Consider the following 21,946-nt stretch of genomic DNA (forward strand, 5'->3'; position numbering starts at 1 on the left):
ACTCTGGACACTGAGAATTTTTTGTTTTTAAAGAAATTCATAGGAAAGGCTTTCCTGAATTGATAAATTCTGTAAAACATGTAATGTAAATCTACCAGCTCTCTACCTAGCTTTACGACCAACTCAAATGTATTTAGGTGTATTTGTATAAGCGGACCAACTGGATCAGCCTGTGATGATTAACTACACTATTGTACAGTATTTAATTTAAATGGGATTATATCATAACGCTGTTCTCTTTTATCCTTTATAGAATGATCAATTATATTGTGGTAGGAAAAAAATAAACTTCAATTTAATGAGAGTACACTGTATTTTCACTTTTTTTATGGATTCTAATACATAAAATGTCCATGTTTTTTTCCACAAATGCAGGATTGAAGAAACTACAGACAACCAAACAATGAGCATTGCTTTGTGGACAGTGCCATCTTAAAGAGTGTAATATGTTGTGACAATAACTAAAAACTAACAATGTAAACTATATACAGCCTCCTTTCAACAGTGTTTGATGCCCAGACATTTTGAGTGTATGACTTTAATGTCACTTTTTTATATGTCGAGCTAAGAAAAAAAAGTAATTAACAGCCTAATTAGGCTGTTATAACTTATTCAAAGTACACAAACATATTAGTCTGACAGCGTCTTTGTAGAATCAATTTGCAGTTTGCAATAGATTGCAAATTTAGATTGCAAATAACTGATTTAAGTACAGGAAACACATTTAACAAGGTACTTGTTTCAGATATCACATAGTGCTCAATAAGTAAGATACATCCCTGACAGCTATTATCTTTGACTATAATATGTGGGTCAATTTGAGAGGGGGCTGTAACGTAACCGATTCCGTGGTCTGTCCCGGGACCATGGTCTCTGGCAGGGACCAGTGGTTACTGCCACTAGCGGCGCTGGAGACACTGGTCCCCATTTCTTGTTGTTTTGGCAGCACTGTTAGTTGGATGTTTAACTGTCTATGATAAATGTCAGAGGTGATCATCTTTTTTCTATAAAATACACTATATCAAATATTTTATGATTATTATTGTTATTATTTTTGATTATGAAAATCTGTAAAAAATACTACTTACGTAGCTCATTGAAATATTGACACTGATGTCATGGTGCTAAAGGTTAGATCCAATTTTAGTTAAAAAAAGACGAAAAAGCTATCCATAAATGTCACAGTTCTACCATTCTAACATAATTTAGCTTACTGTTACTTGATCATCCATAAATATAATTACAGCTGTTAATTTAACATTAATAAAGCTTGTAATGTGGCCTCCTCTTTGTTTTCTTGCTATGTTGACCTGAACTAAAATGGTTTCTTTTATGCAGGCCACAATTGACATCCTGGTGACATTTGAGGGTTTTTCCAGATTATATGCAGAGAAAATCCTTGGAACGATCATCGAGTACACTACATTTACTACACTACATTTATTTTACATTAGTTTCTAGATCAAGATTTGATACAAAGGGTAACTGGTAACATTGGTAAAGACACGGACCTACTACTCATACAACTAAGACTAATAATAATAATTTAATCATTGTTATTAAGATTTCTGTTAAAAGTAATGATCAGTAATATTTGACAGACATAAGATAATGTTTTAATTTATTTGTTTTTACATTTATTTAGCCCAGGGTTGCCAACACAATGAAAATGGGAGGTGTGAATTCATGTATGGTCAATGGTTGTCAAGGCAACAGGCAGATGACAAGGACCACAAGACAGACCAGTGTCTTTAGCGCCCCTAGTGGTAGTGACCACAGAATCGGCTAGTTTACCTTCACTTATTTTGTCTTCCTTTTAACCAAAGTCTGCCATAAAACGTCTTCAAAAGTCATGTTGTTGCATACAGCGATGATTTGGAATCTTGGTCTGTTTTTTTTTTTAAATGTTTTGGCTTCTAGATGACCAACAATAAACTCGGATGCAGAACGACCAAAAGATTTAAATCACACACTCGAGTGAACCGTACTGTTCAAATAGGAGATTACATACAATACAGTTAGATGTGGTTACTGTGGGCAAGAATAAACAATAGAGCATATATATTGTCAGAAATAGGAAAAAGAAAGAAGGCTTTCCCCCCCCCCCCAAACTTGTGATTTGATAGATATTCTACAAAATAAATGAGTATCGAGTGCTATTTTGGTATTTACAAATTAAAATGATTGAGAATATATGAGTTTATTTTTGTATCAATATTTATTTCAATATTCTGATCCACACCAGCTGGAGGCGCCAATGCAATCGTTGTTTGCCAACCGCCAATAAACCACCCAGAAGAAGAAGATCAACTAGGAGCAGCAAGTGCAGATAGCTTTAAGCCAACGCTAGCTATCAAAACATTATTAACCCCAATTTGGGGCCGTTGTCTTGCTAAGTTGTTTAAGTCAGGCTTCACTGGCCAAACATGCAGAAATACGAAAAGCTTGAAAAAATCGGAGAGGGTAAGTTTCATACGCTTTTTATAAAGTTAATATTAGCTAGGCTGGTTTGCTAACATAGCATTAATGTAGTTGCAGTGCTAGCTAACGTTAGCTAGATTGTAAACGTTGTGCCTGTGTTAGCTAATTCCCTTGTTAACCATAAACAAAGCTGTGTGTAACGTTACAGGTTTTACTTGCACTAACGTCCTAATGACAACAAGATATGTCTGAATATTTCTGCCTGCCAGTATTTACGATATTAGGGTTGCTACCTATCGTTAGCGTCAGGACCTCTTGACGTTGCTATGTCATTCAACAATACGATAACTGATTAATCAACCCAACAGTATAACGTTATATGCTCCGTAGGTACGTATGGGACAGTTTTCAAGGCTAAAAACAGAGAAACCCACGAAATTGTGGCTTTGAAAAGGGTCAGGCTGGACGACGACGACGAGGTAACGTTATGTTTTCAGAATAATATTAATTGCTTTAACGTTATCTTTAACGTTTGCTAAGTATTTTTGCACACCCTGTAGAAAACCGTACTGCCTTCTTTTTCTTTCTAAAACAGCTATATTGTACATATGTTAGTGTCTTAAACATATTATTTATTGCAATAGGTTTATTCTATATTTTTGTTCTTGGCGGTTGCAGTACTCTGCTTTATTGTTTCTGTTGTTATTCCCTGTTGTTTAATGTATGCACCAAACAGCCAAGGCAAAGTTTAATGCAAGTTGAAACTTATTTGGCTAAACATCGCATTCTAATTATTTGCTAGCACGTTGTTAGCAGGCTAGTGCCAATCACACTGGGTGTCCTTTCTTTCAGGGGGTGCCAAGTTCTGCTCTGAGAGAAATATGTCTTCTGAAGGAACTAAAGCATAAAAACATTGTCAGGTCAGTTTGCTGAATTTACCTGGTTGATGTGGGAGTGAAAGGTAGTGTTTCTCTGTTTGTCAGCTGAGTTAAAATGCTTGTCAGTTTGCATTCATGTCAACCATTAAGTCAAAGCTATTCTGTCTTTTCCAGACTACATGATGTTTTGCACAGTGACAAGAAGTTAACCTTGGTTTTTGAATATTGTGATCAGGTGAGATAGTTGTCCCAAAACATACAGTATGTTTTAAAGTGTACGTTTTTAGTGCTAATGTGTGTATGTGTGTGTGTGTGTTATCAACTGCAGGATTTGAAGAAGTATTTTGACAGCTGCAATGGGGATCTAGATCCGGAAACTGTGAAGGTAAGAGACGAACATCCTGGATAGTCCACTGAGAGGGTTTATCCAAGGAGAGAATGTCTGCTTAAATGCATACTAGATAGACAATTTGGTTTGTAACTAGCCTCATCTTTGGCCTCATCTTTTGCATCACATGACACTTGGAATGTTCTTTCTCTGATGCAGTCATTCATGTACCAGCTGTTGAAAGGCCTCGCTTTCTGTCACAGTCGAAATGTTCTTCATAGAGATCTGAAGCCGCAGAATCTCCTCATTAACAGAGTAAGTGTTTTGGTGTATTTGGACTTTGTCAGGCTGCACAAATTATGCACACTTGAAATTAGTAACACCATGTGTAAAATGTACAGCTCAATATTATGCGCTGTAGTTTTTTATTAGTTTGTGGTGATATCATCTGGTTATATTTGGTCACTCTGTCTATAGAATGGGGAGTTGAAGCTGGCTGATTTTGGGTTGGCTCGAGCCTTTGGCATACCTGTGAGGTGTTACTCAGCAGAGGTAGGTTGTACTTCATTAACACATTAAGTGCTAATACCTGACTTCTTGCATCTTAATATGTGTAACCTGCATGAAATTGCATTGATTTTTGGATCATTCAGTATCTAAAGAAAAACCAAGTCAGAGACTGAATTTTAAACATTTTTCCGAGGGATTTTGAATTGGGTAATCACAATATGAAGAGTTATCTTCACCTTTTTATAAAAACCACACAATTGGTGACACAAGTCGTTAATTGCATCGCCATATAAATATAATCTCAATTCCTGTTTTGCCAATAAATTTACAATGAGAGTTCATCCATCCATCTTCATCCGCTTATCCGGTAGCGGATCACGAGGGCAGCAAGAGTTTAACCAAAAATCAGTGGACAGTCTCAGCTTTTTAGTGTGGTATTTTGAATTAGCATTGGGTACCAAACTTAAAAATTTTTTGGGGTACTGACGGAATTACGTTGATAGTACCGAGGACCGATTAAGGAATTTAAAGTGCTTTACATTAAACGTTAAAGACCAATTAAATGGTCATGAAAGTAAAACAGGCTAAGATAGAAAAGAAAACAAATACAAGAATAAAAGTTACAGTGCTGTGTAACAAATGAATAATTATTTGATTTATTAGGTTGTAGGGACAGTTTTGGAAGGGGAGAGGAAGGTGTTTTATTTTAAGTAAATAGGATTGGAATTATTATGGAATTTATTATGTGATTGGTGATGATATGAATAGTACATTGAAAGCTTTCAGGCTTTGTAGGGCTGGACAACGTGATCTAAAAAATAGATATCTCAGTAGAAAAAGTAATAAAATGACTCTTCTAACGAGCAAACTGCAACAACAATGGCAGATATGTGGCCTATTTAAAAAAAGGAACACTCCTTTTTTTTTTTTTAATGCTCTCATTTGTGTGAAAAGTCAAATTTCTCTGAAGTTGAGCCATTATTTAATGATGGGAGAGAGTCAAACACACAGCAGCATGTGGTTTAACTGGTGTTTTGGTGTTTTTGTTGATACTGGTGATATTAAAGAAATGTCATTCAGATTTGGTCAAGCTGGTCGGCTGACCTAAGACCCTGGCGCACCAATCTCATGAGGGGACACTTGACCCAAGGTGACTACTACTGATCTAAAAATGTAATAAAACAGAGAACCTAAAGGGGCACAGAGTTTGAAGCATAGAGAATTTGAAGTAAGGCCATTTCAAAAGGTCATTTAATTTCCGAGGATGTATTACCCTGAGACTCTGAGACTGGGTTCGGGAGAAGAAATGGATGATCCGACAAATATCTCACACCACATGAATATTCTTTATGCAGTATGTGTAGCATAACGTAACTGCAGTAACTGAAGTTCCTATGATTACAGTATGGGGATTTAAACAAAATGCCTATACTACTTATCACTAATATCTTTGACTATTATTGCCCGCCAAGTCAAATGGTCAAACATTGCGAACAGTTATGACTCAATATCGGATCTCTTTAAATTACTTACATTTATGTGTTTCCAGTTTCTACAAATTAAGTTTTCCCTGTAAACATGACTCATGAAAAGCTGTTCTGTAGCAGGTGGCCACATCATTAGCATTCATTCTCAATTTAACTTTTAAACGCTTCAAGATGAAATATAACGCCGTCATTGCACATCACCAAACAAATGTTCAAAAAACTCTAAAACACCCAACACCTGACAAAGCAGCAGTCTGTTTAAGTTATCAAGAAGGTGCAAACCAGATATGACTGATGTAAATTCACCATTTAGTATTTCTGACTGTGTGGCTGAATCCATCTTTGTGAAGTCAGTGTCAGTACAAAATGACACTCAGTCCAGAGAATGGCCATTACCCTGACTGCCTGAACGATTGTACTAACACCAGATGGGCTGTGATAATTGATGTGATTGGATCTAATTCTTACACTTTACGTTGTGATTTGACGTAGGTGGTGACTTTGTGGTACCGGCCTCCAGATGTGCTGTTTGGTGCAAAACTTTATTCTACTTCAATTGACATGTGGTCTGCAGGATGCATATTTGCAGGTTTGTGTGTGACTTTTGACAAATGAGGATAGAAATTGTTCTATTTTTGTCTCTTGAATGTTTTTCTGGTATCTTGTGGGCCTAGGATCCATCTGATATTAATACAACTAAAATCATAAGTCATTTAAGTATATGCCACTTTTGTTAAATATTGCTTTCAGGGTTCAGTATCTTGAAACTCTTCTGTATGAAGGCCTAAATTGCCAAGCATCAGTTTATTTACAGGTGTTTCAGCTTACTAGGGAACAGCAAAAATTAAGATTGTGTAAATTTGGGGCTAAATGTAATTATTTATTAACCATGTACAATTTGTATAATAATAACTTTTAGGGTTTTTATCCGGCCATGCTTAGGTGCTATGAATGAAAACGGGTGTTATGTAGGTTGTTTTAGGACACGAAACTAAAGCATATATAAAATGTTAATTATGTGTCATGTTGATTGCATGTCCTATTCAGAGCTGGCTAATGCTGGACGGCCTTTATTCCCCGGGAACGATGTGGACGACCAGTTGAAAAGAATCTTCAGATATCTTTTATTTATTTATTTTATTTTGTACATAATTTGTGGGTATTGACAACTTTTGTTTTGTGCTTATTAAGTTCGGTATGTGGGACTCTGACCACGAGGGTGGCTTCAGGCAGAACTGTTTGATACTACGTGATGTATTTAAAAAAAGAAAAGTTTACAGGTTTTCCACACCTCTGTTGCAAAAAGTCTTTCTTTAACCACTTGGTACATTGTTGGGTACACCGACTGAAGAACAGTGGCAGACAATGACGAAACTCCCAGATTACAAGGTAACTTATTAATGCCATTTTACTGTATAAGTCCCATGGCACAGTGGATGGAGTATACCTCATGTCTTACTGAACGATTCTTTAACTGCTTCTCTTTCTACCTACAGCCGTATCCAATGTACCCAGCCACCACCTCACTGGTGAATGTGGTTCCCAAACTAAGTAGCACAGGACGGGATCTACTCCAGGTACTTAGACTTTGTCTACCTTCATTCTCACACACACACACACACACACACACACACACACACACACACACACACACACACACACACACACACACACACACACACACACACACACACACACACACACACACACACACACACACACACACCACAGTCAGTACCTAGGTAGTTCTTTGTTATAGTTTTCTTTTACAATTGTGTTGAATAATTCCAGCTAAAATTAAATACTTGTGTTTGCTAATAAACACTTTTGCTTGCAAGATATTAGATATTGCTTTTAACTTATTTAACTTAAGTTTTCTTTGATCCCACCTAGAACCTGTTGAAATGTAATCCTGTCCAGAGGATCTCAGCAGAAGAGGCCTTGCAGCACCCTTACTTTGCTGATTTCTGCCCACCCTAAATGCTAAATCCTCTTGCTGAACCCCAGCCGCCTTCACTCTCATTAGGACCAGTCCCAACAAGGCAAATCCCTCACCTGTTTTCAAACACTCTTGCGTTTTATTCGGTTGTGCCTCAGTGTGGAACAAAGTCAGAGGCTCTGCAAGGTTTTAGGTTCTTTTAAACTGCAAGCCTGTTTAATTTGGTACATATACGCCTCCCAGTTAACCAGCACTAATGTGGGAGGGGGCATTATGAGTTGCATTGAATACATTTTTATACATGTGGAAACATTTGTAAACAAGACTTACAGTTAGTTTCTTCCATTAAAAGAAGTCTTAACATTGGTGGAGACTGTTTGTTTGGATGCCAATACCTATTTTGATATTTGAAAGTTTGACAAATGGAGATAAATTGGCCACCAGCACAAAGCAGAGACACAAAGGTTTGATGAGATTCACTCAAATTTAATGATCAAAGAATTGAGATATGTGTGGACAGACTAGTGAATGGTGACTATTTATGGATTATCTGAAACATTTGGCATTTTTGTACTGCAGGTTGTTCCTTATTAGCCACAATATATTCTAGATCTGGTGCTGGTACTGACACGTCTGTGATAAGTTAATATCTGCTGATGGCTGGCTCTAGTGATTCCCAGGCAGCTTAAGGCTACAATGTTTTGATCTTAATTGCTTGATCTTAGATTCAAAAGCAAGCAATTTATTAAACTATAGGCTTAAGTTGATGTTACTTTATTTTTAGGATTGTATGTTATTTTTGTAACACTTTATTTTACAAGTCTGTAATTTGTAGAACTACTGTATGTGATTTGGTACTAATTTCTATCTTTAAAATAATTAAACCAGAGTAAATATTTATGATTCTCTTATTATGGATTTGCATTGACTAAATGATTCGAGGTTACACTAGCAATTAATTGGAAATGTACACTGTCTATTTTCCCTATAATTAGTACCGAATTACACTTCTTTCCAAGAGAATATTATGCAATTTAAGATCTATAAAATACAGTTATATTGGTATTTTCGACCAGAACAGAATACAGACTTGTCATTCTAATGTTTCACATACAATTAGTCCCTTTGTCCCACTACCTATTACAAGTATGTATAAGAGCATGGGAAGGTTATTTATGATTTTCTCTTTTTCTCAGGCTTGTTATTTCCCCTCTTGTATTCGTCATTTGTGCACTTTGTTTTTAATATTAAGTATGTTGAACACTGTCAGCCAGGATTATAGCCAGTCATCAATAAATGGGCCTATATATGAATAGTGGACCATTAGTGACACTTTTTTATTTTTACATCATCTTTATCATTATACAATAGTAATGCTTTTAGCTTTCCTGAAATTATTTTGTAATTGTTGAATAAGAGATGAAAGTATTCAGGCATTGATAATCTGAATTTTCATATGATTGTTTTGCACCATTAGTTGTTTCCATTCTGGTAACCTAATTATATTAACATGGTTAACAGCTTGCAGTGTTATTTCACTCCGGCGTGTTACGGCGCTACTTATCCCACAAAGGCTACATAATGAGTTGTTTGAAGTAGCTGTGTTAATAGCTAAATGTATTATTTTCATTTTGCTGATGTAAGACAACATAATGGATGCATGTATTTATTTATGGTGGAATGTCTGCTCATTTGTTTTTCATTTGTTTAAATGTATCACAACCTTATTTGGTACAGAAATTTTCTTTTTAAATGATATGTTACTCAAATCTATAGTGTTTAGCCGACTCTTTTTAGGATTTGAAATGTTTGAAGGGTGTGCGTGTGTCTAAGTTGTAATGAAAAGAAACAAAAGCATTTGCTCTCAGTATTTCATTATCTCGTAATGACTGGACATTTAAGACAAACTGCTGTACAGTTACTTCATACAGCTTACATTTTAATTTTGGTTGAAAAGTAGATTTTGCACTTTGCTTTGGTTGGTCAAATTCGGGACAGATGTCACTGATTCTTCTTGTGTATATTTCAGCCAATACGACTCAATATTTTGTAAAGTGGACAAAAATACATGTTTGCTTTTGAAATTGGAAGTTCGTTCCTGACCTTGGAACCAGTACTTGACTAAACTGTCTCACCAGAAGGTCCATCCATTTAAGTAGCTGTAGTGGAGCTTTCGATCATTTCCATGACAACAGAGCAAACTCTGCTGAGGAAGATGGTGTGAAATGGTTGAAAACTCCACAACAGCTACTATATACACCTTGTAGTGAGATTTAAGTTTTTTTTTTTCACTTTGATTTCTTTGAAAAATATTTACACAGCTTGCATATTCACAAGTCACCTGGACTTTTTTGCATTTAGGAAACATCTGTTGTAAATAGTAAAAATCTTGTAGACTGGATCTCAACTGTTTACTTTTGTCAGTGTCAGTGTACACAAGCCCCCGCTGCTACACACTTGATTAAGCTAGGTATGAGCTTTGTTTAAAGCACTTGAAATTTGGTTTAAAATACACAATTTTTCTCAGTATACGAAATGTCTGAATAAGCAACAATCACATTAAGGTTTAGGAATAGACGAGGTCCTACAGTTGGTAACTTTTATAAAAACTAACCTTTTGTCCTGTTTGCTTAAACTGTCACTATACCTGACAGTACTACATGAATCAAATACTCCCACTCCTCTGCCTCCTCCTGGTGCTGTTAAATGGGCTCCTGTCAGGATATAGTGGGTTTCAGCAAACGTTTTTATAAAAATTATCTACTGAACCTTTCAAGAGTCTAACAATAAAAAAAACTGAGCTAGTCTGCTTCACCGGGACGGAATGCTTGTAACCTGGCAACAGTAGTAAACAACCCGCAAAATGATTATTATTAAAATGTTGGACAGGTCTCAAAAGGTGCACAAAAGTCTGACATCACGTATTTCCAGCGTTGATCCCACATCTAACCAAAAAGACGAGCTAAAAACACAAAAACAGAAAATCGGTCAATTTGCCAAAACTGTTTCTAATTATGTCCTTAAGAATGTGATTCCGTTTTTGGGACTTTAAGTAGGCATGCAATTTGGTTTGATAGTAAAGTAACAGTTCGACATGACACTGACTACGTTACACATAGTTAAGTGTGTATTAACTATTTAATGTACAGTTCAGAGTTACAATCACATATCTACAATAAAATTCACATAAAGCACATAGAGCCAGATGAAGCAAGTTCAATTCCCCAAATGTTTTGCGGATGGAAACCTTAGTGTTACTTTTAAGAACCAGTCTTGAAGGCACACTTTAGTTTCACTTCAAGCCACATTATGTTCAGTTAATCCATATAAAGTGAAGGAACGATACAGCCTATTTCCCACATCTGCAGAATATCTATCTTTTTGAGTATTGCACGATCCCAAGCCTAGTTTGAGAAGGATGTGGAGAATGTCATTTTGATTAATCTGGCTCCAAAAATACATTTGGGACCATACAAAGTGAATAGCATGTCTAAGATTACATAAAGAGACCAGCGATAGGATAGAATACATAATGGTCATGCAAGGAAGAAAATGGGTGATGTAACAACTGAAAAACGTAGAATTAAAGAGGTTAAATCTATGTGTTGGGTGACAGAAATATATAGAATATGGTTTTCTACTTGGCCATAACTATGCAGTAAATATCACAGCTCCCTAATGAGCACAAACAGTTCAGTAATAGTTTCTGCCAGTTCAGATACGCTCTGCTGTTCTGTGACTGGTAGTAAGGCAGGGGGTGTGGGGAAGAGAGGTAAAGACCCAGGACATTTTCACAATTCCTTCATCCACAGTTTGCGGTTATGCTGGGTAATTTGTTTGCTTTTTAACCCGACAACACGACAAAAACCCACACATACTCAAAATCATCATGACAATGCAGCATCATCGGAATAGCATCATTGTGTAACGTAAATTGACATTTGTGTCTATGTATTTAGCTATTGATGATTAATATACAGTTGTCATATCATATATTTGTGTTGCAGGTGGCAGCTGTTCAGTCTACATCCATTCCAACTGTTGAATATGTCATAAATTAAAAACTCACCGAACTTTTTTTTTTTAAGTCAATTTGTTAACACTTGTATCTTATTCTGTGAATTTATTGCTCATGAGCCAGCGTCACTGATTCACCTTTTTTGTTTCCTGAAAAGTCTAATTTCCATTGAAAAGTAAAGGTTTCATTGAGATAATTTCTTTTCACGAGGTGGTGTCCAGTTCCTTTTGGAATAAGCTCTTATTCCTATTAACAGTGAACACACCACGTACAACAGTGGTTGTAGTTAAAACTAAAGTCATAAAAGGAAGCCACAACCATAGACGTCCAGTCATTGGCTTTCAAGTGATGGCTGATTTCCAAGGGTTTGTGCTTCACATCAACAGTCATCTAATACACAGTCAACAGAGTAATAAAGCTACAGTGTTATGAACACCACTTAACTTGATTGGCATTATACTTGAAAGTTTCACATTAAAAAAAACTATACTCTGAATTTCCAGTAAGTATTTATGAGGATATGCAAGTACCTACAAGTCCATAAGTGTAGTGTCAAGGATTTAAATAACAAGAGAGGAAGTATACTAACACGAAGATAAGAAGAAAAGTTGTGTACGTAACTAAGATAGGTAAATATAGGAGTTTATTATATTTGATCATTTATACATCACAAACTGTTATTTGTGACTTATTACATCTTCTGGAATAACAATTAAAGGATACAATGGTAAAATTGTACAATGCATTCCTGTCATAAATCAACTGAACGGGCTGAGGTGCGTGGTGGTTTTGATGTTTTGAGGCAATTCTCTTGTTTCTAATAAAGTCTATTTAGTTGTCAGTTACATTATACTGTAATCACCAGAAACTCAAAGACACTTACGGTCCACCCGGATAGAAAATCCAAATTCCTTTCGGTGTAAGAACAAGTGAAAAACACTCATCTCTCTCCATATATATATATATATATATATATATATATATATATATATATATATATATATATATATATATATGAAAAATGTCTCACATGAGCAGTATAGAATTTCTTTATGGCATTTGATTTAATTTGTATTTACACATTTTTCTCAAGTTTAGGAATGTCACCAACAAGCTTTTTAAAGTCTACATATGTTCAATAGAGAATAGACTACTATCACAGGAATTGTGCTGATGAACACCTTTAAGACACAGTAATGAAAAAAAGAATTGTTACTGAAGAACTGTTAAAAAAGGCAAAAAGGAAAACCTGATTGTTTCTCTTCTAGTGAATCCAATGTAAATAAACAAGGGAAAATTGTTGCAGCAAGCTGCATGCTAGCATTTGCTTTGTGACAGTCAGCATGGCAACACTATCTCACAAAATTGGAAAACAATGAAGATTGAAACGTCAGCTCAATAAAGATACAATCATGGCCTTTTTTTACCATTACTATGCGTAAAAAGTGACTTAAGTTAATAAACAAATCCAATTCGGTAGTTAACACCATCCACGTGAATCAAAACTAGATACTTGCATATATACAAATAATCAAGTTCCTTTTTGAAATTGTCGTCTAATTTATGAGACAATCCAAACCCTCACAGTAGCAAAAGGCAACAATAAACACCAGTCTAGTGTTTTGATTCGAGTATGATCAGCTTGTTTAATCCAACAATCAGCTTTAGAAGTTGATCAGATTTCCGAAAAGGCTCTCCTGTTCAAACTGGCGACAGTATAAGGTCACTCAATCCAGCATTGGTTAGATGCCGGAGACGTAACACTGTTGAGAAACTGCAATGCTACACATACCAATCCACATGTATTCTCTCTTTTTTTATAATTGATGTACAGCAAAACCTCTGCAACACTACTACATCTCATCACAGGTCGGAAGCTTTTTTTGGACCCATTTCTCGTCCCGGACTGTTAATAACTCTAAAGTGATTGCATAAGAAAAACAAATCCACGAAATGAAACATGAATAAATTAACACTGATGCCCTGACATGGCAGTTAAACCTGAGTTCTGTTTTGAAAGTGGTCTCTTTTTTTCTGATGATAGTACTCTATTTCTATTCAGGCATCGATAAACTCTATTACATGTATATGTTTTTGAGTTATACACTGAACCAATAAATACATAAATTATTTCACAGTTTGCTGTCAAGTCCCCAGATGTGCCACCCCACCCCCAACCCCTACTTTATGTTGTCAACAAGCAAACTCTTCGAAGTTGCCTAGAGTCGGGTGACGAGGTAACATGTTCGGCGTGAATCCGAGACTGTCCGAGTGACTCCGGAGGGTGTCACAGGTGCTCTGCAAAACAGAGGGAAGGGAAGGAGGGAAGACGAGTTCAAGCGGGTTAAGGGAGGGGCGATGAAGGGAGGGATGATGATGATGATGTAGGAAATAAATGAGCCACAGGTAAAATGAGAGAGACCGGGACGATGAAGGGATGGAGCGGAAATTGAAAATAACAACAACGTAAAAACGTATGTGGTGAGGACAAATTGTGCAAAAACGCATTAGAAAAAAGAAAAGGATATATAATGGAGGGCCATAGATAGACAGAAACATATGGGGACAATGATGAGATAATGAATACAACAGATTCGAAAGTTCCAAGATCAGCCACATCGCATATGTTTCACAGGTAGTGAAAAGAGAGTTTAAAGAAAACCAGGGGAAGGTAGGGAAAGATGAATGAAAGAAGGGAGAAGAAAAAGAAAACAGCATATTTTTAGTCCTGTTTTTACACTAGCATATTAGGTTCTTAAAGTTATGGAAGTTGAAACATCCACATATGTCTGCATCCCCCTGTATGTGCAAAGGTACTCGCTGAGTAGATACTCCTGATACTGTATGTGAAAACCAACCATAGGTAGTCCCGTCGGGAGAACTGGCTTATCCAGCAGACAAAAAAACATTTATATTTTGTGCAAACTCACTGCATGCAGACCTGTGATAACATCACAACGTAATGCATCTAGTGATGTTATCTGGCACGAGCCTCAAATGCATTGCCTCTAAATGGACCTCTGTGCTGCATGGAAATAAATAGATCTGGCGTGGTTCCGCTTTTTATACAACAATTCAATAAATATGTAATCTGTTTTCACAGGAGTACTGCGCTTTATCCTATTGGGAAAGAAAGCATCATTATTTACTGGAAGGTGCACGTTTTGCATAGTGCAGAGAATCAAATCATTATGCACCTGGAGAATCCAACCAACTTCTGTTGAGCCAACGGTAGATATTAAAATGCTAACTGCAGTGTGATGATCACCCCTCTTTTTCTTCCCTATCTACCAAATCATTTGTAGCCACTGAGGAAATGATGTATGAGATGGTCTCAGGTATGTATAAAAGAGAGAGACAGCATGGGAGGGAGCATCTATTATCAATGGGGTGTGCTACCTGGGGGCATGATTAGGCGTGACACCAGGGCTGGTTGGGTTCTCTGGAAACACCTGGAATAGACATGATGAAAAGAAAGATGGGTGAGGGTGACTGAAATGAAAATAAAACACAATGCAAATGCTAATAGTAAAAGTAGTGAAGGAACGCAGCAAGAGTGTTTTTCCCCTCCACGACATCGTTAAAGTAGGAAGAAAATCTTCCAATAAAAAGATTTGAGTGTTTTTAATGAGCAGGGGAAACAAAAGAAGATTACTGTCATCCACAAGTGTTAAAAATCATTAAAGAGAATGTTAAACTTAAAATAGAGTCTAAAAAACACAAAATGCATTACTTTACTGTTGGGTTGTTTGAGTGGAGATGTGAACAATGAACTAGTTGAAAAATGGTTATTGAAAATGAGAGAAAGGAAGTACAAAAGGATGGTTTATTGTAAGCGGGTGAACATATGAAATGAATGGGGCAGAATACAGTAAATATCACACTACGTTAGACTCCAGTAAAAGAATGACATACTGTAAATATCAGCCCACTAAATAAATGATTTATCTACTGCCACTTAAAAACCAGACTGACTAAAATAACTTCCTTCATAACTATGTTGGCTTAAATGAACATGTCTCCACTTCAACTGCAGAGAATAAACATCTTATTTCAATCTTTTCTTCCACATCAGCTATCAAACCAAATCCTAAACCTGAGGCAACTGAGCATGCACAAACAGAAACCACATGCAGAGACAAACCCATGGCTTTTTCACAGATTTGAAGAAAAGTCGCATAATGTTGAATTGTTGGTAATGAAAAAGTCTTGGGCTTGTGTGTCATACAACAAAGAATTAGAGCTTGCGTTTCTAAGACTTTGCCAATAATGGATGCAAACTGGGGGATTCGGTGTTCTCGGGGACAAAACGGTCTGCGCTGAACAAAAATCGGCTTAAATGCTTTTGATTAAAACAGCTTCAGAAAAAAAAGGAAATGTTTTGCTTTTGTTAGTGCTTCCAACCCTACAATGAGCTGCAGAGGGGGATTAGTGGCTTTTACTTGATCTGTGGACATGAGATACGACCAGTGATCCCCAAGAACTGGATTAAGTGGTTGTTACAGTTTATATTTTAAAATTAAGTTCAATTTGGATTGAAATGAAAGTTTAGTTTGTCTTTTGAAAAAAAAAAAAATGATTGTAGTTGTATTGGGAGTTACATACCTTAATAAAATATAATTTGTTTGAGAACTTGACATATATTACATTTATGATAAAAATGGTTGTTTTTTTACAGAACCAAGTTGTGATTGTTGTTTGTGCATTTCACACAGATTAGCCCTGAAATACCAGAAAGAATTTAGCTTGCTCTTCTGTGTAATCTGAATTTGAACTGACAACTATAGAGATATGAAGCTATAAAAGAACAAGGGACAGAATGTCATTTAGCTTTAGCTATGTTCATTGTCACCAATTTTGTATAGTATGAAACGCAATGTGTAGATAGTCTCTCAAATCTAATATACTATGCTACTATGCTGGTAAAACAGAACAGATTTAAGTTTGTCCACATATATCACTAATTAGGCAGTTTCAAGAACATACGGTAAATAATTTATAAAAAATAAAAGTGGACCCAAGCAACTTCTATGTGGGACTCCTCAGGAGGTATTTATTTATCAGATAAGATATTATTCTGTCAGAGAGGTAAAGGTTAACCTGTGGAAGAGCTATGATCACTAACATCAATTAAAATTTGACTGAAAATAGTAATGTCACAATTTTTTCTCAGCACAGTAGGTTAACTAACAGTTCTACAACTGTAGTCAGGTTTAATTCAGTAGTATTTGCTAAGAATGAGCTGAATACTGATATCAAGAAGGTACATTTCAGTTCTGGTCTTACATAAGAGAAGGGGAAGTTGGGGTGCCTCTGGACGCCAGTGTGTTAAAATACTGGGCTCGACAAAATGCTGTGATTTAAGGCAGTACAGAACGGCCCTACATAATTCTGGCTTTCATTTTAAAATTTAAATGCGCTTTATTGCCTTGAAGGCTTTGAAAATTAGTTGATCATTGAAATATTCATACAGTCTACAGACCTCTTAATCTTGTTCTGTTTTCTGCTCTTTCTTCTACATGAATTCCTTATGAATTCCCTCTGATCATACTGCCAGACATAAAGTGGCAAAGCCAGAGTACAATAACCACTTTCCCCGCTATAAGTGAACCATGATTACATGATGGAGGGTGACATTGAGAAGCTTCTGTATAATGTGTAAATACTGGAAAAGTGAGTTCTCTGAATGTAAAAGCAGTTTATGAGTCATTATAAGAATTTACTCTAATCCAGAGCAGCTCAGAAACTTGAATTTGTTCATGCACTGTAGTTCAAGGGAACTCGAGTAGGAAAACACATGACAAACCATAACAAAATCTTATAAAGTATGTTTGACCCTCATCTGAATTCCATCTTATAGATTTCTGTCCTCATAGGGCCTAAATTGTGTTGCTCCACTGTAATATTTTCCATTTAAATAAAGTGGTGTATATGCATAATACTGTATTATTTACAGTGACTATGCATTCATACTGTGCTATAAACACAAGGCTTATATATTAGTAATGATTGTTTTCAGCACAATACATCTTTTCTGCATGGGAAATTGAAACTAACAATGAGATAGTGTTGTGTGGCTTTGTTATCTCTCTGATACTGTTCATTAAAAGCATTCCCAGTGTTAGCAAACATTTTTGGTTGTTACTGTTGTTCCTGAGGCTCATTTATTACATTGCATTCATTTCATTCAATCAAATGCATTCTGAGAAATTTACCAGATTGTCGCTCTGACAACGCTGTGGTCGTTTCTTACGTATGAAGTAGCCCAACACCTTATCCTTAAACACCTAAATAAAAAAAACATCAGATACACATTGTTTACAGATGGAATACATCATGGTCAGTGGCATTAATACTGAGCATTAGCAGTAAAAATATGTTTTATTTTATTTAAATTTTGGAAAATACGATTATTCACTGTCTTGCCAAGAGTCGGATGAGATAATTGATACCACTCTTTTGTCTGTACAGTAAACATGCAGCTACTCCTAGTCAGCTTAGCTTAGCATGAAGACTGGTAACAGGGGAAAGAGCTTACTTAAAATCACTAATTACAAAGTTGCATATTGTTAATTTAATCCAAATGAAAACCGAAGTGCAGGAACTACAAGTTGTGGTTTTTGCTGGAGGTTTTGTGCTGGACTTGCTGGTGGCGGGAGCAGTTGTTAGGCAACCATGTATTTACCGCTCCCAGCCAATTAGTCAGATACTGTACATAACCACCCCAAAACAGCCAGAACGTGACATTTTTAAACTTCAGTTTGTGTATGCAATAAACAAACAAAATTTAAGGTGTTTTATAGGTGTCTATTCAAATTGGGTAGCTTTAGAGGTGCTTGTAGGCTGATTTAGTTCTCTTCAAACAGAGCCAGGCTAGCGGATCCCAGTCTTTATGCTAGGCAACACTAACTGGCGGCCGATCGATTTGATTTACCATACGTAAGACTCTCGGACTATTATTTCCTAACATGTCAAACTATTACTTTAAGATTAAACACAAGGAGTACAAATATAATCAAAGGTTATTTCAGACTTTCTTTACATGGTGTCAAATTAAAAAATCAATTAGCTGTAAAGTGTTATACTTAACTATTCACCTTTATAGGCAGAAGACAACAATAAATAGAATTAATGTTTACATTTTAATTAGTGAAAATCATCACTTTACCTCATACAGGTAGTCAAATATTTCCAGGATTGTTAAGACACTGGCTCCGATAAACAGCCCCATCTGTCCTCCAATGTCACCTAGAGGAAGAGAGATTAACAGATATGGGCAGGTACACCATGAACAATGGTGCGTGAAAGCATTCCCCACGCTGTCACTTCTAATTCAGTATCTCTCAGAGTAATCGGAGCAGAATTGTCAAAAGTGTCCATCCAGCCCAACGTCTCATCAGGCCCAACCTGGCTGCCCTTGCAACAGCATCAGATTATTAAAATGTGTTCAGCCTGTTTCACAAGTTGAAAGAGGAAACCTCAAAGCACCAGGCGTGAACACACTGTGAAATGTGTGTAGGGGGGGGGCCCGCTGAGAGTGCTGATACCAAGGTCAAGTACATTTTTCTGATACAATAAACCTGAAACTTTGAGCATCTTACCCAGAAGCCCTGCAATTTCATAGGCCTTCTTCTGCTCAATCTTCTCATAATTCAGAGCTTCAAAGAAGATGTCCATAACCAATATATTTTCTCTGGTGAGAGGACAGACAAGAGAACACCCAAAATTATTACATTACAGCAAATGGTATCTCACATATCCTGTGTAACTATCTTTCCTTATTGTTACATTGAAGGTGAACGATGGAGACCCAGGTCAGGCTACGTCAAAGTACATCCATCAATCAACAAAAAAAGGCTGAGATCTGAATAACTGACTGCTACCAAATACTTACCCAATATATTGCTCAGTTTTGTTGAATTTCTTAGCCAGATATTTAGCAGATGCCTTACTGGGGATCTTAACCATGGACAGCTCCTTGCCATAGCGAGTCATGTTGCAGGGAGTCTGACAGACACAGTAATCGTTGTCTTTCTCTACCAAAAAGTCTGTGGATGATCAAAGTCATTTAAAAATAATGTGGTCACTGGGAAGGATCAAACAAACCTGCATACAGTGGCTGTCTTAAAATATCTCTGCACACAACTCAAAAACTACATTCGCTGCCATCGTTCACTTTCCCTGAAAGCAAATAATGACTGAAGCTATAATACAGAGGGTGAGAAATAAAGCTCTATGAGATCAGCAAAGCATACACACTTGACAAATCTTCCTAATGGAATTTAAACAATCATTTCATTTTATTATTGTTTCTTTAGCACTGTCTGAGATTAAAGTAATTTCAAGTTAACACTACATAAAGGCATTAGTAGTCTCATGGCACTGCAGCTGAACACTTGGTTGAATTTAGACATTAATGCAAAACTATCACGATAATATTTCATAAGCATGCGGTAAAGTGTGTGGGCTCACCTAAAGCTGGGTCAGCACAGTCTTTGTACTGCTCAGGCGTGCAAACTGTTGAGGTCCCTGTTTCAAATAATATTAAGGTTTAATGAGGACAGAAATATTTGCGACATGTTTTAACTGGTCACATCTGTCTGAAATCATACCAGGCATGTGAACCATCCTGCAGTTGCAGTTCTCCAGCAGGTACCGGGTTTCACAGTCAATGCGGCAGGCGGTGATGCTGTACGTGGAGAAGTATTCAGAGTCTATGGGAGTAGACTTGCAATCTCCCCAAGGCGGAGGGAGGTACTGAAGCTAAAAGAGCAAACAGCACATGTTTTCCCTCAGTATATCATCACACAGGATTACAACAAATAACGTTACGCAAGTGCAGTACAGCAAAAGTACAAAAGAGGACAACAAACTGACAAAACCCAACACAAATGTAAAAAAATAAAAATACACAAGCATTTAAATGACATGAAAATGTGCGCTGAGACGATTGGGCACAAATCGTCCGGTCAGACCAACATTATTGCTCATGTATAGCAGCAAGCAGGCATCATGCAGAACATTAGTGATGCTAGTCTAGTCCTCGGTGGGAAGCAGAATACCATAGGACAAGAGACAGGCTTAAGAGAAATCTGTAAAATATGTCTATTCAAACAGGACACCACAATCAATGGACACATTTTACAACCCTGAGAACAGAACTCAACAATAAAGAGTTTTTGAATGAACAAATAAATGTTGTTCTGAATTTAACAGACATTCTACAGCATTACATCCTATTTTATAGTATATAGTGGATGGATTCCTAATGAATAAACTACTCCCCAGAAGCTTATAAAACAGTTTTTATTGCTGATTAACTCTTCTAATCTAAGCCCGTGAGAGTTAGTTATAAAACTACCCTGGTCTGCAAAGCCATGTGAATTAAACAACGCAGTGAAGTCAGTCTGCAGTCTCATTAGAGGTAAAACTCTCATTAAAAGGTGAAGAGCAGGTGATTACATTTATGAGTAACCAAGTAAATTAATCCACTAATGAGGAACATTTAATGCCTGAATTTTAAAGTTTTGTTTCACGGAAAACATTAGACCCAAGGTGCTCAACTTATAACTGCAGCAATGCAGTTATAAGACAAGCTAGTCAATGCCAAAAGCTTCTGCCTGGCAAACTTCCCGAGAACTGATACTGCTATTGTCACATTAAGGTTCACTGTAATTCACAATCATCTCCACCAGCTCTAACCAGGTTAACTCTGACAATCTAATAGTCAATCAGTCAGTAGAAAGTGACAGAGATAGAGTGCCAATCAGTGAAGGAGTGGATTTAAATTTGCAAACATTATTAAGCCTTTATTGAACTCCATTTCTGGCCCACAGAGTTAAAAAAAGATGCCAAAGTCTTCATGGATAATAAAACCAACTAAATCAAATTGTTTGGTCCCTCCAGAATGACATTAAGTAGCAGCCAAGTGGATCGCACCAATAACATAAAGGCAAAACAAACAGAACTGGACAGGGTAAAGCCAAAAAAACGCTTTGATGAAGATACAGACTCAGATTAACTGTATGTACACACCGCAGCCGACTTGAGCTGCAAAAGAAGCTCAGGCCACTCTTTAAGGACGCATGTCAAAAAGTACGGAGATGCTTTTGACCTTTTGGCCACTTTGAAGTGGGAGCATTCTATGTTCGATCATATGTTTCTCTGGAATCAGCAAGGACATCTATCCGGTTGGTTGCTGGTCTTTTGCTGCTTAACAACCTAGCCTACCATAAAGTTGACCTAGTTTCAACTTTCTACTTGAAGCTCAACAAGCCCAAAACGCAACCCCGATGGATTCGACGCTTCCTGCAGCGGAGAGAAGCCACCTTCCACTGTAAATGAATGACTTCCGGTAACTTTGAA

At 36.7% G+C, this 21,946-nt stretch overlaps 2 protein-coding genes across 6 annotated transcripts in view; one reads left to right on the top strand and one right to left on the bottom strand.

Annotated features, from left to right (window-relative positions):
- The first annotated feature begins 2,214 nt into the window (after positions 1–2,214).
- Positions 2,215–9,950, top strand: cdk5 (cyclin-dependent kinase 5). Its single transcript, XM_034888482.1, has 12 exons — positions 2,215–2,463; positions 2,812–2,900; positions 3,274–3,341; positions 3,474–3,534; positions 3,628–3,684; positions 3,847–3,942; positions 4,105–4,179; positions 6,117–6,213; positions 6,672–6,741; positions 6,953–7,013; positions 7,121–7,201; positions 7,518–9,950. Exons 1-12 carry the CDS (start codon positions 2,427–2,429, stop codon positions 7,602–7,604), a joined length of 879 nt encoding a protein of 292 aa, XP_034744373.1. The 5' UTR covers positions 2,215–2,426; the 3' UTR covers positions 7,605–9,950.
- A 2,671-nt stretch (positions 9,951–12,621) lies between these two features.
- Positions 12,622–21,946, bottom strand: part of asic1c (acid-sensing (proton-gated) ion channel 1c) — an 87,667-nt gene continuing 78,342 nt past the window's right edge. For 4 of the 5 annotated variants that reach the window (XM_034888475.1, XM_034888474.1, XM_034888476.1 and 1 more), the window contains 8 exons: positions 20,194–20,344; positions 20,054–20,110; positions 19,476–19,629; positions 19,183–19,274; positions 18,750–18,829; positions 17,797–17,868; positions 14,981–15,033; positions 12,622–13,879 (listed from right to left, as the gene is read on the bottom strand). In XM_034888475.1, the coding sequence (XP_034744366.1) occupies positions 13,801–13,879; positions 14,981–15,033; positions 17,797–17,868; positions 18,750–18,829; positions 19,183–19,274; positions 19,476–19,629; positions 20,054–20,110; positions 20,194–20,344 (738 nt within the window). In that variant the 3' untranslated portion in view covers positions 12,622–13,800. The remainder of the gene's footprint in view (positions 13,880–14,980; positions 15,034–17,796; positions 17,869–18,749; positions 18,830–19,182; positions 19,275–19,475; positions 19,630–20,053; positions 20,111–20,193; positions 20,345–21,946) is intronic. The other variant, XM_034888473.1, reaches the window with a different exon arrangement.

Source organism: Etheostoma cragini, chromosome 12 (genome assembly GCF_013103735.1).
Source record: "Etheostoma cragini isolate CJK2018 chromosome 12, CSU_Ecrag_1.0, whole genome shotgun sequence".
Classification (NCBI taxonomy): Eukaryota; Metazoa; Chordata; class Actinopteri; order Perciformes; family Percidae; genus Etheostoma; species Etheostoma cragini.

Coding starts and splice junctions, on each gene's coding strand:
- cdk5 (XM_034888482.1), top strand. CDS start 2,427: ATGCAGAAATACGAAAAGCTTGAAAAAATCGGAGAGG. Junction 3,342..3,473: donor AAGCATAAAAACATTGTCAG/GTCAGTTTGCTG, acceptor TGTCTTTTCCAG/ACTACATGATGTTTTGCACA. Junction 7,014..7,120: donor CGAAACTCCCAGATTACAAG/GTAACTTATTAA, acceptor TTCTACCTACAG/CCGTATCCAATGTACCCAGC.